Below are 17,416 nucleotides of genomic sequence, written 5' to 3' on the forward strand. Positions count from 1 at the left end.
ATGACAGCTGTCGAAACCCAAATTACATACAGCAACTCCTACACGATCCAGCATGAAGAAGCATACATGACCCAAGAGGAGGACTGGGACAGGGACCTGCTGCTGGATCCTGCCTGGGAGAAGCAGCAGAGGAAGGTAGGTTCGGAGGTGGAGGCTCCGAGCAGCGCCGCCGTGCGTAATTACGCACGAATTAACCACCCCCATGCCATCACATTCACGTCAGTGAGAGTCTGTTTATATTGCATTTTAACACGTTAACTGACAAACTGGATTATTTTCGGAATCAATGACCTCCGTGTAAAATGTGTAAAATCGAAACCAGCCCAGTAGGACACTGGACATCTGCGCCTTTAGTTGTCCTCGCACCTGGCACTTCAGTCCTGCTGGAAGCTGTGTGGGCAGATATTTTAGGCCGTGGAACTTCCTCAGTGTTGTCTTTCAGTTACCCCTGATTGCCTTGCAGACGGTCTAAATATAATACCGGGCAGGTCTGTTGTCTACATTTAAATTTTCACTTTTAAAATTAGAGTTATTATTTCACATAAACGCGCCTGTGTCAAATTAAAACTACACAAACATTTTCATATCGCTGATAAACATTTAATTTAGCAGCATGATAGTAAAGATAAAACAACGAAAAATAGTTTATTAGCCCTTTTAGCTACATGGAGCTAGCATGGGGGGGGGGGGGGGGGGGACGGCAGGCGTTGCCAAGGCAACAGTCGCTTTACGGTATAGCGGGACAGGTGTGTTTAATGAGCTGCCTGAGCTAAATGTCAAACTAGGTAATAAACAGCACCAGCATAGGTTTAATACAGTTTATCCGTGTTGTTTTTAAATTGTTCACTTGACGCGCACACTGGTTACTGCTGTTTACTACTCCCGGAAAGGCACGTTGGCATGTTTTAGCTAGATTAGCTATAGCCTAATAGATTAGCTAGCCTAATGTAGCTAACTGGCCGCCATGTTGGATCAAAGAACCGGGTTTAGAAATATGACTTATGAGTTATAACTGTGTTTCGGGTAGTGCTTCCTGATATTAAGGGCCAAAATGTCCAGTTTTGTTAGAGCTGTCGGCCATGTTTACATTGATTCCCTTGTTTAAACTGCATATTTTTTTACATTTCAAACCCTTAGATTAAAAACTAGCTGACTGACACATCTCAGACCACAATATCAACACTAAATATTATGGTATATAGATGTTTAAACTGCATTTAAATGCTGTAAAGAAAGTATTGAGTCTGGTAGAATTGAGTCTGAATAATATATAGTTTGATAATTAAGGACTCCAAATAAATAAATTAATCTGATTTGAATCTCTAAAAAGCGCCGATGAGTGAGCAGATGGTGCTCACTTGCTGTGTAAATAAAAATATCAGTGATATTTTTTGCTTCATTTTTTTTAGGAGAGTTAGGTAGAAATCTGGAAATGTCCTCCAAACACCAGTACTTACGATAATCCAAAGGTTGATTTTGTAATTTATTGCAATCTGAGAACACCTGAGCTGCATTTATATTTAGTGCAACAGCAGTATAACACACAGTATTTTAACAGGGATTTCAGAATGTTTGCAGAATTGTTCCATCAATGCAAAATTGTCCCCCCCCATCTCCAAAGCTGAAGCCCAGTGACAGGCGGAAAGACCTCAACAGATGGTATCAGAGAGAGAGAGGGAGATGGCAAGGCTAGTAGATATACAGCCCGGGTTGGTTTCACAGACCTACAAATAAACATCTTCCTAAAAATACTTTTTAACTTGCTTGGCTCCAACTTTCCTCCCTCCTCACCCCCCTTTGCCTTCAGCTTTCTTTCTACCGCTCTGTCATTTTTTTCCTCTATACTATTTTCTTGCCACTATATGTTTGCACACTTGTTTGACTGGTTTTTGAATTACTTTTTTTTACTTTATCTCATGTAACTGTTTATAATCCTAAGCTCCCTTACCCTTAAGCCTCCCAGGGGAGTAGGTCATGGTACTCCATTGCTCTTCTCGGCATGTAAAATCTAGCTTAAGGCGCTGATATCAGCCCATAAATATAGCCAGTGCATCATTTTGCGCTGTAATGAATATGAAAGGAAACCCTCTTAGCACCTGTTGTCCCTTCTAGCCTTGAAATTTCAGTGGAAAAAGCTGCTCACCACTTGTCGCAACAGTAAAGTGTTTGTCAACACACAGTGATGCCGAATCTGATACCGGACATTAGAAATAGTGCGTGTCCACCCTGTGTGTGTGTGTGTGTCTGGATTGTACCTTGACACTGGTTTATATTTATCATGAACTCCTCTTGTAGATTGCTAACTAAATGATTCATGACTTGATTTGGACGAGACGTTTAATGTAATAGAAGCTGGCGAAATTGTGTCAGATATTGCATCTAGTGAGAGCTGTCGGAGGGAAGGAGATACGAAAGGACAGAGAGATGTGGATCTCATTTCTACAGGGTCCTTTCTTCAAAGCAGCTGTAATCTTAGAGATGAGGCAAACCAGAGATGAGGCCATTTTTTTTAGAATATTATTGACTTCTGCCTCACATAGATGCAGGGCTGACAGCTTAGTTCTACTTGAACACAGAGAGTAGTAAGTGTGATCAATAGATAAACTCTTACTACACTTACAAGACTTTCTGTAATGCTGAAAACACAGCTGTTCGGAATAAAGCAGTTAATGGACATATATATATAAGTATTTGTTTGGCTCCGTTTTGGGAGTAATGTATTAAAACGATCAAACTGAATAGGAACGTCAATATGCCAAAGAGTCATCTTCTGTTTCACATTGTTAAAGAGTTCAGCTGCCAACTGACTAATGACTAGCTGCCTATAGCGAAGCTTATATTAGCCATAGCCTATAAATATCTGCAACACAGGGTTATTAACAGCCTTATTGCTTCAGCTGATCCATTAGCAAACAGTGAGTAATTTACACGGTAATGTTAAGGTTGTCTGAAGATGGATTTTGTCCCAGTGCCTATTTTCCAAACACTTTCTCTTCCTGGTGGGTGGTTTGTTTTGCACCAGACTAGCTAACATTAGTTTGCTAGCTAATGTAGCAAATTACAGTCTTGAATTTGTCCAGTTAGGAAAATTAGCTAGCTTTCTGATGGTCAGTTACTTTGGTAGCAGCTTAGTTATACCCCGTTTACACTGGAGAAATCAATCCGGCTAGAGCGGGATTCGGGCCGTATCTGGATATATCCTGATAGTTTTTTTCTGAGTGTGAACACCGCGAATCTGGCTATATCCAGCTTGATTTCAATGGGGGTGGATCTAGCCGGATTGGCTCAAATCTGCGCTCAGGTCTGAACGCAAATGCAGCTAGCGAATCCGGCTAGCGACGTGATACTTCTGGTTAACGGGGACAGTGTCCGGGTCATGTACAAAAGCTGCATGTAAACAACCGTTGAACTACGACAGCTTTGCCCCGAGTTTATTTTCCACAGGGCTACAAAGGAATGAACTGCTTTTTAAACCGAAAAAAAGGAAGGAACGAGCGACACGGGACAAAAAAAACGCATGACACATGCGAACACATGGTCCTACCGCGGCCTGAACGGACTCTGTATATTATGAGGCACCACCTAGTGGTCTGGAGGGCCGCAAACAAGCCGGATTAAGCCGGATTGAGTGTGGACACGCCTGTGTGATAGCCAGATTTGAAAATAGGGTCTGAACGTATCCAGCTTAAAGACTATAAAGATACAATCCTACTCTAGCTGGATTAACTTTCGCCAGTGTGAACGGGGCCCAATTGCTACTCAGTATAACAGTAAAACACAAACTCTAGACACTTTTATAAACAAAACTCGAATTAATTGAGGATGCTCATTTGAGTGTGAACGTGACAGCAACCAGGCAGCTGACAGCAGTTCACTTAACGACCACAGGTGTCACTAATAACGTGGACGTCATATCCTCATAAATAATGGAACTGTTAGTTTTTTTGTCTAATTAGGAAAAATAAATCATGTCTCCCCTACACCTGGTAGAATTGAGAAATTGTGTAATCTCTGATAATGTTTATGCAAATTATGTGGACCAAATTGCATTGCTCATTCATCCTAATAATAGTGAAAGCTGTCTGCTTTTTCCTCCTAAATTCACAGTGACACTTTAATGTCGGACTATGTTCTACACACAGTGTCTAAAAGAGTGATCACTGTCAGATTGAAGTTATATTCAGTAATGTGATATTTATCCACTCAGACTAATGTAACATCGCTCTGTGTGGGCGAGCAGAGATCTTAGGGTGCTGCGTAATCAAATCTATTCTCGTCTGATCCCATTTTGCACTTCAACAATTTAGCCGGTAGCACAGCAGGGTCTCTGGGACAATACCGAAACAAGGGCCCACCCACAGGTTTATAGACAGATACTGATGTGTGTTAAAGTTTGCACTGGAAGCACCTCTTTGTTTCCTCACTATGTTACCTAACAACGAGAGCAATTTCTTTACAATTGTTGTCAACCACATTTATTGTAATATTAGTGCCTAAAAGATGCACCTGAACAAAGGCGTTGGTCTGTTATCGTCTGATTTGTGCATTTGGTACCCACTACCATGACACAACTGTAAGAAGGGAGATCTTGGATTGCCTCCCGCGATTCACTGTGTCAGGAGGATCATTTGATCCCGGCTAGGACCAGCAATCTCTGGCCCTCATCAATGATAAAAGTAAACTTGAGGTAAAAAACTGGTGACAAATGGGTGCAAAGTGTCAGGAAAGCGGACTACAACAAACTTTTGTGGTTCAATAATGGCATTAATTAGTGCAGTCTGTGTGTGTTTAGTGAGTTACATGTAGAGAGCATCTGTATGAGGGTTAAACGTAAGTGGAGAGGTGAGAGAGCCTGCACTCAGATCAAATAGCAGTTGCTATTCCAGAAGCTGTGTCCATGTAGGGAGGCTTCTATAAACTGCTTTAGTGCAGGAGCCCGAGGAGGCCGAAGGAAGGGCTGAGGAGTGTATCTGTGTGTGTGTGTGGGAGACACACTGTTCATAGTCATGCACTGTATTTTATTGGCAATAGTATCTGGAGAGTTCTAATGTGTACAGGGACAGAATTTGAAGAAGGAAGAGTGTTGTAATGGCGAAAGAAGACACACGATACAGCAGTGGTGTCAGAATCCACGCAGCGAAAGTGGAAATGATGATTGATGGGCTGTGAGAGTAGCCTTCGTGATCTGATCAGAGCAGCTCCGTGCGTCTGTAAATAGAATAAAAGGTTGGATTAGCTGGAGAAAATTGCCTGGTTGACAAAGGTGGTAATTCTATTATATGAGTTGGGTCAGCAAACAAACTTAGCCTAGCTGTTGTTACTTATAAGAAAGGATCCAGAAAACGCTCAGGTTCTGAAGTAATGAGACAAATTGATGGTGTTTTATATGAAGTGAAACTAAGCTCATAATGTGAGGGCTGAATGCTGGCTGCAGGCGCTGGGTATTTATAGGTTGGTGGCACAAGTTACAGTCGTCAGTCTGAGGTCACGAAGATATCATTATGTGCTTTATAATGGCTTTAAAAGGTGCTGTCAAGTGCCGTTCTGTCAGGGTGTCCCGACCTTTGGTTAAACTATCAAAATGCAAAATAATAATACTAAACATTGTGCAATTATGTGCAGTCACTGAACGACAGAAGCCATTGCTGTGGTGATCTATGTTCAATAGCTGTTGCATCGGGCTTCTTTAGTAGATGCTAACTGAGGACTTCCTGAATGATGAAGCAATGTGACTGTTGTCATCTGACTGCAGTGTTAAATGGGTGTCTGAAGTGGAATCACAAGGTCACCGCTCTTTTAGCTAAATGAATGTAGCCGGGTTGCGTGTGACACAATGACATCCTCATGGTCAAGGTTTCCGTTAGGATAGAATTAGCTGACCTGAGATCTGCCTGCACAGTTTTGCCTCTTATTTCAGAGAAAGAACTTGCCTACTGAAATTAGACACAACACCCTCCTCCTCCTCCTCCTCCCTCAACCCGTCCTCAGTCTCAGGCCAGCCGCACTGTCATAAATCCTCCACAGCCACCTACACCAATTTATCTCCCTCGTTGCCGGTCTTTGAGTCAGAGCTCATTAAACGACAAAAGAGTCGACACGCTGCCGCTGCCAACAGCTAGCCCATACACTCACCTTTATTCTAGGCTATCAATCAAGCAGTCAGTCAATTCATCTGCACACTTGTGTATTGAGAAAGAGGGTATTAGAGTGGTATTAGAGTGAAGTGGAAGATAAAGATGCTGTGTGTGCATGCAGTGCAAGGAGAATTTTAAGTCTCATCGCCACAAAAACATAGCTTTTGACCTTGTTGGCTGGTTTTCTAATTAATTCAAATTACCAAATAGCACAAACTTCCACATATGCATCAGTTAGATTGAGATGACATTTGACTCATAGTATCTCCTGACTTCCCCCTTAATCATTCTGATGAAGTTCATCGCACCTCAATCACTTTACAACTAATTACAGTTTCTTTCCTTCCAGTGTCTGAACATTGAGTAGTACTTCTCTGTATGGATGTGAGATAATTGCATGGATGCATGTCCAGTCTCAGTGTTTTCCTTGTTGAACTGACTGCTCTTTAAATAATCCATCTGAAGGGAACTTATCAATACAGACCCAGAGGCCCTTCTGATTGGGTTTAACGCTGAACCATTATACCAGTAATGGTACCAAGAAAAAACTGTAAGGCTATAAACAACAAGGGTCAAAGAGGCCAGTTCTCCAACAACAACTTGTGTCCTACTAGAAGTGTCAGTGCCCTGCGTAATGTTTTGTAAGCCATGTAGTGTTGAGACAGGCAGCAGCTGCTGTCAAATGAACCAAAGTTTGACTCTTGATTTGTGTCATCTGAATGCGTACTTAATTAAATCAAGTTTGGTATCCAACACTACGTTTAGTCTCGGTGTTGGCACCACAACATTAGTACAAATGAGGAAATGTAGGAATGCTAACACGCTAATCTAATGAGAAGCATGTTGTGGATCTGTGTTTCTGCTCTTTGAACACCGGCACCTGCTGGAGTGGCACGCTGTAAAAAGGTCTGGCTGTTGTTTGTACCTGGCACCATCGCTGTATTAGTGCAGAAAGTGGAACACAATGTGAGGCAGCGTGCTGCAGCAGAAGAGCACGCAGTGTTTCTTCACATACTGTGGTGCATCAGACAGATGGTTGTGTCAGGGCAAGTGATTGACTAAAACCGGTTAGCCATCCATCCCCTTGTGCTGTTCAGGACAGAAAGTAGCTGCCGTGCCTGATGTGGAAGTTGATTTGTTGTTCTTCCTCTCTTTGTGTGCTGGTAAATCTCATTAAAATGCTGCAGCTGATGCTGTTTTCACACAGCGGTATCTGATGTGTAAACACAGCCCAGCGCTGCAGGTATTTATGTCAGCAAAGAGCCTGTCATTGTGCTCTGCTGATACAAAACTCCTGCTTAAATCTTTAACATATCAGCCTTGTTCTCACTGTGTTTGTGGGCGGATGGCTGTTGTCTTTTATCACCTGCTCCACCTGTTCCCTCACCAGCTGAAATCCCTCGTGCCTACAGTGTATCTCGCTGGCATCTGGCACTGGGGTTGACTAGGAGAGGTGTCCAAGGCCTTTTATCCTCCAAACACAGACATAAATCCATGGGTTGGACTCGGACCTTGCTTTGGAGGCCCGCGGTAGACGTGTTGTCAGCAGGGTCTCTGGGTATTAGCCTTTTAATCCTTCATAGAGAGGAAGGCTGATAAATTTGTGTTGGAGGTTGATTCAGTTACAGCTCAACTCCCTAGAAATGTAATTTGACACTACAATTTACTACACTCACTCAGATCTTTGGGTTTCCGTTTTTATAATTTAATTGAAAGTGTGTAAAATCCCTTCCTACAGGCTACACATTTGGCTGTTTCTTGCAATAGATTATATGTTTAATGCTAATTAGCCTGTTTGTTTTTGAAAAGAGTCCAAAATTACTAAAAGACACAGATACACGCTCACTAGTTAGTGAGCGTGTATCTGGCGCCCACTTGTGGCTGTACTTGTATAGCGTTGTGTTATTGCCACTCAGAACAAGAGCTGGCGACCCTGGAGTGACTAGCAATTGTAACCTTTTCTACTTCAGACAAAGGTCAGGAGATTTTGGCAAATGTGAAAGGGTGTAGATACATGTTGTGATACATTTGTAGACTTAATTTTAAAAAGCTACAAGAAATTTGTCAAAAAATACACAATAACGGACCACCAAAGAGTCTGAACTATCCAAAACTAGAAGCAAAGACGACTTCTACAATGAGAGGAAGTTGGTCAGATGATGTATACATAGTTGTTTAGGGGGATTAGAGGTGAGTCTATAGGGCAGGAGAGTTCAGTTGGCCTATTAGAGGTGCATTTCAGTGGTGGGGGGGGGGGTAAACTCTTGCGTCATCGTTCGAAACGGTCTCTGTGGCACCCCAGTTTAGGGCTCCGGGTCTCTTTGGGGGGGGGTATTTAAAGCCCACGAGGGAAAGAAGAGGAGTAGGTGGTGGGGGGCGGTGGCTCCTAAATATTAGTGACACCTGTTGTTGTAACTCCTCTCCACCCCACCTCCTGCCGGCCTGTCACTCCACCAGCTGTTAAAAGTCGGTGAAGGAACTCACGCCAATTGTTGTTTACAAGAAACTCCTCACACAGGAAAGTGATGTCAGCCATGAAGTCAGATACATCAACAAACAAATTATGGACATAAATAAGTCAGTAATAAATAATAATGTAAAATTCAGCTCTGTGTTGTTTTTGCACATGTTGGTCCTTATGACATCAGAGGCTCTAGTCATCCATATCCTCTTTCCTCATCACATCCACAGCATAACATCCATGTCTTCATTGTTGTTATTGACACTTGCTCCACAAACATCAGTGTGTGCGTGTTGTTAGTTCGTTCAGCACTGACAGGCCTCCGGGGCTGTTGGATTCTGTTAGAAGTGTTGCGTTTGAAAGTGCCGTCGCAGTTTTTATGCGTGCAAATCTGGGAAAACAGCGTCACGTCAACACCTCTTTTATTTGCTGTATGTTTTTGACTTCAGATGGACTGATGTTTGGGTTTTATTGATGGGAAGAGCACAGCTCTTCGGCAGCGAAGTAGTTTCACTTCATCCCTTCTGACAGATTAAATTATGCTCTTTTCCGACAGATGAACAGAGCCTGTTACATTTCTTACACAGTCAGAGCAGTCAGTGTCAATGGGAAGCCAACAGTAGCATATTCTACATTATGAAATGGTGTAAAAGGGAAGTCCCAATCAAAAGGACATCCTGCCATAAAACACACGAATGTTCCATTTCTCTGATTCACTGCTTTGTCACCTCTCACTTCTCATCGTGCTCGTTGAGCTGAAGAGGAAGGGAGAAATCATAACTGCATGCAGTAACAGAGATTTTTCTCTTAAAAGCAAAAATCCCCTTGATCAGCTGATTATTGTATCCTTGCCCCAAATAACTAAGAGTTATGAATAACAAAAGGGTGGAGTCATGGTTGTTGTCACATGGTTGCTGCTCCATGTGCTGCAGACTGTGCTGACAATGATGTAAACAGTAAAGCTGGAACTCCCTCTGCTGGACAAACTCTGTATCTCTTTGAATGTCATTTAAACTGTGTTAAATATTTATGGTGCAAATTATGTGATGTTTGCTTTAAGATGTGTCAGTTTTGAGTTTTCCTTAAAAATCCAGCAGCCTAGAGGTGCAGGAACAAAACAATACATGAGCTATCTGTGCCTTTAGTAACGTCTGAGCTGTGGTTTATTCACTTCTGTTTCTGTGCACTTACTTCTGTGTTTTCACGTGTTTGTTCTTGTGTACACTCTGAGTGCATGTCAATAGGCTATGGTTGTTTTTTCTGGTGTGTGTGTGTTTGTGTTACAAAGGTGGCTGTAGTGGACAGGTGTGAATGGAGCTGACAATGTCAGGTAGGCAGACTATTCTTACACGAGCAGTGAGACATAAATGCCTGTGTTATATTAAGATAAGGCCCACATACTGAACAGAGACTGGATGGATGTTCTTTTGTGCTTCATGTAGTGTTATAAAACAAACAGGGATGCAGATTTTGAAGAGATTATCTGACTATTTTCATATTAAAGGAACATGTGTTCAGTTTGTAGTTGTAAGGGAGCTTATGCACCAAAGAGAAAACAAAACAAAACAACTAGACAATAGTGTAATGGGATACTTTTCTGTGCATGCACACCACTGCATCAGGACTTTTATTTAAACTAACTGCTCTTGAAAGAATGAGGTTATGGGCTTAATGCTTAAAGCTGCAATAAAAGTGGGCTGTCTGAGTTTATCATCGCCACACAAATGACAATGTAGGCTTCGGAAAACAGATTACACTAGATTTTTAAATTGCATTACTACCTCATGTGATCCCTCTTAGCCCTGTTTTTTATGTTGTCCTGCACCATAGACGTCGTGTGTTCCCACTGTGCAGTGTGTGTTTTTTGTCAGCAAATGCAAAAAGCAGAAGGTAATTATGGTAAATTGAAGTCAGTGCATTTTCAATTGACACTTCAGTGCCACTTTTCTCAAATTAGATCAGCCAGTTTGACTGAAGGTGCTAATTAGTGAACTCAGCTACTGGACTTAATTATATCTACTATTGTAAAAACAAACCAAAACAAAAAAAAAAAGACAGACACGGCACCAAGAGAAAGTAGAGGTCAGGTCCTGCAGGTTTATGTGATTATCTGTCTCATTAGTGTAACGTCTGATGTCTTATTTCGCTGTCAGTGGCAGAGAAGTGGGGCTCTGAGAGTGTAAAGAGCACAGTGACATATCTGGAGTAACAGTTGACGCTGAACAGCTGAGTGTGAATGTGTGTGAAGTAATATAATCCCAATTTAGTGCTACTATGTCATCTCTGTATCATGAAAGCTTTGTTTTAAATGTAACCCTGTCTGTTCACACAAACCTGCTGGAGATTCTTCTTCTTCTTCTCCTTGTGCCTCCTCCTCCTCTTTGTTAGTATCTAGAATGTCATAGAACAGAACAATGTCTGTTATTTATTCATGGAAATTTCAATATGACTTTAAAATGCTTGTGAGGAGCTCAGTGTGGAAACAGAGGCCTTTTCAGAAAGACTATTTTGGCTTTGTGGTTGTGTTTAATCCTGTGCAGGACAGACAGGCTTGTGGACATTATTAAGAGCTGTGAGTCCATTCAGATAGGAGGAGTGTGTGTGTGTGTGTGTGTGTGTGTGTGTGTGTGTGGGAACATGTGTGTATGTGCGTGTCAGTTGTATTAAGGGTCAGCAGCCCTGATTCCCCTTGGGGAACTGGTGGGGTGGTGCAGGGGTAGGCGGGTGTACTTATGGCAGGCGTTCAACTGGGCTACTGTGACCTCATTTTACAAGAAGGACCTGTAAAAGACCGACAGGTGTGGACAGAGGAGGGGGTAACGCCGCAATGAAGAGTGACTTCATGCTGGTGGATTCTGCAGCCACCGCAGGCATTACAACCAAACCCAGTGGGATGAGATAATAAAGCATTAGAGATGCAGGGGAATAGAGAGAAGAGCTTTAGTATCACAGGTATGGCCGTTAATTGTTTTTTTGTTTTAATCCGAGTCTGCTCTGCTGAGTGTTGTAGGATTTAATGGATCTCCAGCTTTAAGTGAATCCTCGATTTCAATTACAGCTACTTTAGTTTCTAAGAGCGCCTCTTTGATGTAGGCGAGGCGTCACCCCTCTTATCTTTCCCACACATTCTCCAGTTATTATTTTGTACATCATCATATTCTTAAATCCATTCCTTCCTCCCCGTCTTCTCCTCCTCCTCCTCCTCCTCTCTCTCTCTCAGTCTTGGACTCTTACAGTTCGCCTCAGGAATCCTGCCTTCTCAGCTGTCCACCGGTGTCCCATGGCAACCCAATTTAGCCTCCGCCGCCGCCTCCTCCTCCTCCTCCTCTTCCTTGCCCTTCACCCTGCCTCCACTTTTCAACCTTTTCTCCTCCTCTTCTACCTAATTTGGCCCCCCCCCCCTCCTGCCTGCGACTTCAGATCCCCACCTCCTCCTTTGCGTCCCCCCTTATCATCGCCTCCTCTCCGGTTTGGCCTGGTGGCTTCTGTGTATGTATGTGTGTATGTGCTGTATTAGGAGTGTGTCTAAATTTGGTCATGCATTGGCAAAGGAGGCACACACCTGCTGGGACCCTGGCTGGTCGGACAGGCGGCCTCTTCTCCTCTTCAGACCCCCTTACATCGAATTACAGCAGAGCCTGGGCATTCCTGCCACTACTCTCCTCTTAGCTGGTTCTTTGTCGAAAAGTGTCTTTCTGTTCGACCTTCAAAGTCTGGAGCTCGGTTTAAAATCAGTTTCACAGGCGTGGCAGTGTAGGTTTCTGTTCAAATGTTGTGAAAATCAAAGTCAGCACAATGTAAAAATAATGAATCAAAACAATGTGAAAATCCTGTTAACACAGATGTGATTTAAAATGTAGTTTGACATGTGATGCATGGTGCAGATTATGTGACAGTTTGCTAATTTATGGACATTTGGGTTCATATAAAAAAGAACAACAGTCTGAAAAAGGTATATTTAAAAACAAATAGAACTCATTTCACTGAAGAGGGTGAGACAGGATCACAGAATCCAAACCAGCAGATACCTGATTCACACCAAATAATCCCAGTGGGATTTTACCAAGTGAAATGAGACAATTACATAAAGACTGACTGATCAAATATAGCAGTTCCCTTTCCTTCCTTTCCATCATGTCGCCTGTTTCTGCTACTCTGATTGTCTGATGTTAGGAAAGGTAGCACATGTGGGTCCACACATACGCCCACGCACAGTTAAAGGCGGTGTACATATTGAATCGTAGATTACTTAATCTACTCTGCTGTAATGGAAATGTATGCCCTCAACCTACTGAACAGAAACCCTGTTTCATTTCAAATTTATACTTACGTGTCTCTCTCTGCTCACTCCACCTACACTATTATCTGTAGTTAGTTATTCAGCTCATGCTTCTACGCCCCCACATCCTCCAAACCCAGCAAAGTTCTGACTGTACAGCTCCACACACACAGAGTCCTGGGTTTGAACACACACATTTGGAGCTAAACACCATGAAAGCCTCTCAAAATGCCATTCAGCGATTGATTGGATGGCCTTATGGAACCAATTGAATTGTCCCTGACAGGCACAGCCATTAGGCAGTTTTCCCAGACAGACCAAAAGCAAGCACTCAGCTCAGAGAGCCATTTACATCATCGTCTGACCATTGCGCACAGCGCCACCACCTAATGAACAGTTTGGTTTCTAAGGCCCCGTTCACACTGGAGAAAAAATGTGGCTTAAGCAGGATTTGGCCACATCCAGATCAATCCAGATGTGTTTTTTTCCGAGTGTGAACACCTCCAATCCGGCTGAATCCAGTTTGATTTCAAGCCGGCTAGATCCACCCTCGAGAGGTGGATCTAGCAGGATTGGCTCAAATGTGGCTCAGGTGTGAACGCAAATGTGGCTAGCGAATCCGGCTAGCCACATTATTAGCCATATTACGAGGCGCCACCTAGTGGTTTGGAGAACAGCAAACACGCTGGATGAAGCCGGATTGAGTGCGGACACAACTGTGTGCTAGCCAGATTTGAAAATAGGTCTGAACACATCCAGCTTAAAGGCTGTCTGGGCTCAATCCTACTCTAGCTGGAATGACTTTCTCCAGTGTGAACGGGGCCTAAAGAGACACACCTGCCTTTTGAAACAACTCCTGCTTAATGATTGACACAGCAGCAGGAGCTCCCATTCTGCTTCAGAATGCTTAAAGCTGCATACAAATGTCCATTACACCCAAGCCCTTATAAATCAAACAGCACCACACAGTTGGAAAAGTCGACCTAAAGAGGGGAAGGGGAATTACAGCACTATCTCTGTGAGGAGAATCCAGAGAAATGTTCACATTTGCAGGCAGCTTTGCTAACGCTACAATGTTCTGTGACCCTGTAATCATATGTCGTACCCATTTATTTTATTCATTTGGCCAAAATAGATTTTTTCGGAACATCAAACAGACTCCAAAATGCACCAGACGACAGATTGAGCTAAATCGGGACAGATGAGCAAACAGTGGTCGTCAAACTGACGTAAATGTCAGCGTGTGAGCGTGCCCTCTCACCGACAGCAGTCACCGTCAGGTCATAAATCCAAGAGGACAGTTCAGGCCTCGCTAAGCAGTTTTCACCCTGGTCTCAAAAGACAAACGTCAAGCTGTGTGTGTGTGTGTCTGATAAAGAATGTTTTTCTCTCTCTAGCTGTGTGTGTTGCAGGTGATGCACTGGCTTGTTTACTGTCAGTACGTGTGAACGTCATACAGTTGGATTGACGACAGTGTTAATCCTTTTCTCTGTTTCTCTCGCAGACCTTCACAGCTTGGTGCAATTCCCACTTGAGGAAGGCCGGAACACAGATCGAGAACATTGAAGAGGATTTTAGAAATGGCCTCAAACTCATGCTGCTGCTGGAGGTCATATCAGGTAGATATCACACAGCACACGATGTAAACTGGGCCATTCGGAAAATCAAAAAGACTAAATGTATCAGGGCAAGGATGGAAATGATAAAGTCTTCAGTTAAAGATTATCTTTATGTCTTCGGTTTAGGATGCTTGACATTCTCATAATCTAAAAAACTCTCGTCTTGCAGGCGAGAGGCTGCCCAAACCCGACAAAGGCAAGATGCGTTTCCACAAGATCGCCAACGTGAATAAAGCCCTGGACTTTATCTGCAGCAAGGGCGTCAAGCTGGTGTCTATCGGTGCTGAGGGTGAGCGTCATGCTTTGACTTCTTATCATTCGTCTCCCGCTGCTACTTGTTATCCCAGTTTCAGTTAATAAAACAAGGGGATTTGCTGTTATATATGCCCTGACATCAGGGGAAAGATGTTCCAAATTCATATTGACAATAACATTTTTTGCTAACTCCTTTAGCCTCTTAGCGCTCAGCAGGGTAAAAACTTCAGTAAGAACTAAAAACATGCTGAGACTTGCTCAACATCCACAGCACTTCAAAAGCAAGTGTGTTCTTTTTTATTTCCCCCTACTTGTGTATGTGTATGTGTGTGTGTGTGGTTGTGACTTTAATTTTCACCCCTCTGACTGCTCAAGATTTCTTCCCAGCCTTCAGGCAGTGTGAAATTTAATTTGTGTCAAACGCAACAGCTTCAAACGGCACAATTAATTTAGCTTCTAACCATGTAAAGAGTCGTTAAGTTTCCCACATTGTTGTGAATATGTGTGTGTTTCCTTTTTTTTTTTTTTTTTGTTGCTCCAGAAATTGTTGACGGTAATGTGAAGATGACCCTTGGTATGATCTGGACCATCATCCTTCGCTTCGCCATCCAGGACATCTCCGTGGAAGGTGTGTGTTAATAATCGCTGATGCCTCCTCAGACCTCAAAATCCAAGATGGCTGCTGCATGCACATACGAACATGTCATCATGAGCTTTGTTGGTGCACTGAGCAGCCAGTTTGGATTTTGACTTTGTAGATGCTCTTCTCTGAAAGAGGTAGAGCTGACCATCTGTCGGTCGAGGCAGTTACACCCTTTGTTCTGATGTACAGTTCAATATGTTAACATGGTGGTCTGTAAGGATTGATCAAGCAGCAAGCTCTGTGAGAAATGAAGCCTGTGTCCTGACAAGACAGTAAGCCTGTAGTTAAGTGAGAAGATGAGTCGTAAATTTCTCTTTGACCTTTGTGTTGTCACTAGGTCGACTCCCAATAAATTCTTGTTTACAAGGACTCGTCCTTCCACTTCAGCTCATCTTCAAGTCATCTGCTTCAACTCCTTTTATTACTGCCGCTCGATGTCATATAGCCATCAACCTCTTTCTCTCATAACACCGCTACTCTCCACCAGAGCAGGAAGTTGTATTTTCCAACATATTCCCATATTGATCTGCATCCTGATCATTTAGAATCTCAAATGTTTTTCTTTCCTTTTCTTATTTGATGAATAAAATGTGTCTAAAATCGTCTCCCTGCTTTCACTTTTCTAGAGACCTCTGCTAAGGAGGGTCTGCTGCTGTGGTGCCAGAGGAAGACTGCCCCCTACAGGAATGTCAATGTGCAGAACTTCCACATCAGGTGGGTCTGCAGCGCCGAGCTGTGGCACCAACAGGCAACTGCATTCACTCAGCTCATGTCCCCTCCCGCCCCCCCCCCCCCCCCCCCCCCCCCCCCGTCTTTTGTTCACACTGTTCTTCATCAAACTTTTGCTGTTTCGCCTCTTTGACTTTGTCTCTTCCTCACGGCTCAGTTGGAAGGATGGCCTGGCCCTGTGCGCCCTCATCCACAGACACAGACCCGACCTCATTGACTACTCCAAACTGAGAAAGGTGGCCCTGTCCTTCCTCCTTTTTTCTTTTCCATCCTTTTCTTCTCTTACTCTGAATATGATTACCACACCTCTGCTGTCCTTTGCTTTAGTAAAAGTGCATTTCACATAGAACCTTGACATATAACACTTTAGCATATCGTTAGCTTAAAAAACTGACCTAACAAGAACTGTGTGCCTCCAGGACGACCCTATTGGTAACCTGAACACTGCTTTCGAGGTGGCTGAGAAGTTCCTGGACATCCCTAAGATGCTCGACGCTGAAGGTGAGGCCATCAGCCAACACCACAAACCTGTGTGTGTTCTCTTTGTGCAGACACACACACACACACACACACACACACACACACACACAGATGACTTCCACAGAATACAGGATGGCAGATGGTGGAAGGACAAGCAGTCCTTCTTACTTAAATTTCAACCATCTGCTTTAAATACTAATGCATTTTAAATCACTTTAAAAGCATCTATTGAAGCACTGACCTCAGACTCATTAATATAAGAGTAAATCTTCTTATACTTTCTGCTGGCATCACTGTTTAAATGTGTCCTTTTCTTTAAAATTGTGGAACATTTGGTTTTTAAGTAAAAGTACAAATGGTTTTTGCACGTTATTTTTGGAAATTCAAGTATTTATTCAAAGCTGTTTATGGTATTTAAACCACTTTTCCCAGACATTGTGAACACACCCAAACCCGATGAGAAGGCCATCATGACTTACGTGTCCTGCTTCTACCACGCCTTCGCTGGTGCTGAGCAGGTCAGACGCTGCTTCAATTTTAAGGACACAGTCATTACTTTTAACAAAATTGTAGTGCCACTGTAGGACTCTTGTCTTGTCGTGACCCCCCTCCACAGGCCGAGACAGCTGCCAACCGTATCTGCAAGGTGCTGGCCGTCAACCAGGAGAATGAGAAACTGATGGAGGAGTACGAGAAGCTGGCCAGCGAGGTGAGAGAGCGCTGCGACCACATACACCCGCTCTGTCTGTCCTAAACCTTCTGCTCTTTAAAACAAAACCTGCTGCTTTTCTCTTAAATCACTTCAGCAAGTCACCT

The 17,416-nt window shown here is 43.2% G+C and overlaps 1 protein-coding gene across 1 annotated transcript in view; it reads left to right on the top strand.

The window, feature by feature from the left end:
• actn3b (actinin alpha 3b) overlaps positions 1–17,416 on the top strand; it is a 23,049-nt gene continuing 5,633 nt past the window's right edge. The window contains exons 1-9 of the mRNA XM_028429068.1: positions 1–135; positions 14,379–14,493; positions 14,663–14,782; positions 15,290–15,376; positions 16,018–16,105; positions 16,278–16,356; positions 16,540–16,621; positions 17,033–17,118; positions 17,217–17,309. Of these exons, the coding sequence (XP_028284869.1) occupies positions 1–135; positions 14,379–14,493; positions 14,663–14,782; positions 15,290–15,376; positions 16,018–16,105; positions 16,278–16,356; positions 16,540–16,621; positions 17,033–17,118; positions 17,217–17,309 (885 nt within the window). The remainder of the gene's footprint in view (positions 136–14,378; positions 14,494–14,662; positions 14,783–15,289; positions 15,377–16,017; positions 16,106–16,277; positions 16,357–16,539; positions 16,622–17,032; positions 17,119–17,216; positions 17,310–17,416) is intronic.

Source organism: Parambassis ranga, chromosome 18, assembly GCF_900634625.1.
Source record: "Parambassis ranga chromosome 18, fParRan2.1, whole genome shotgun sequence".
NCBI classification, from domain to species: domain Eukaryota; kingdom Metazoa; phylum Chordata; class Actinopteri; family Ambassidae; genus Parambassis; species Parambassis ranga.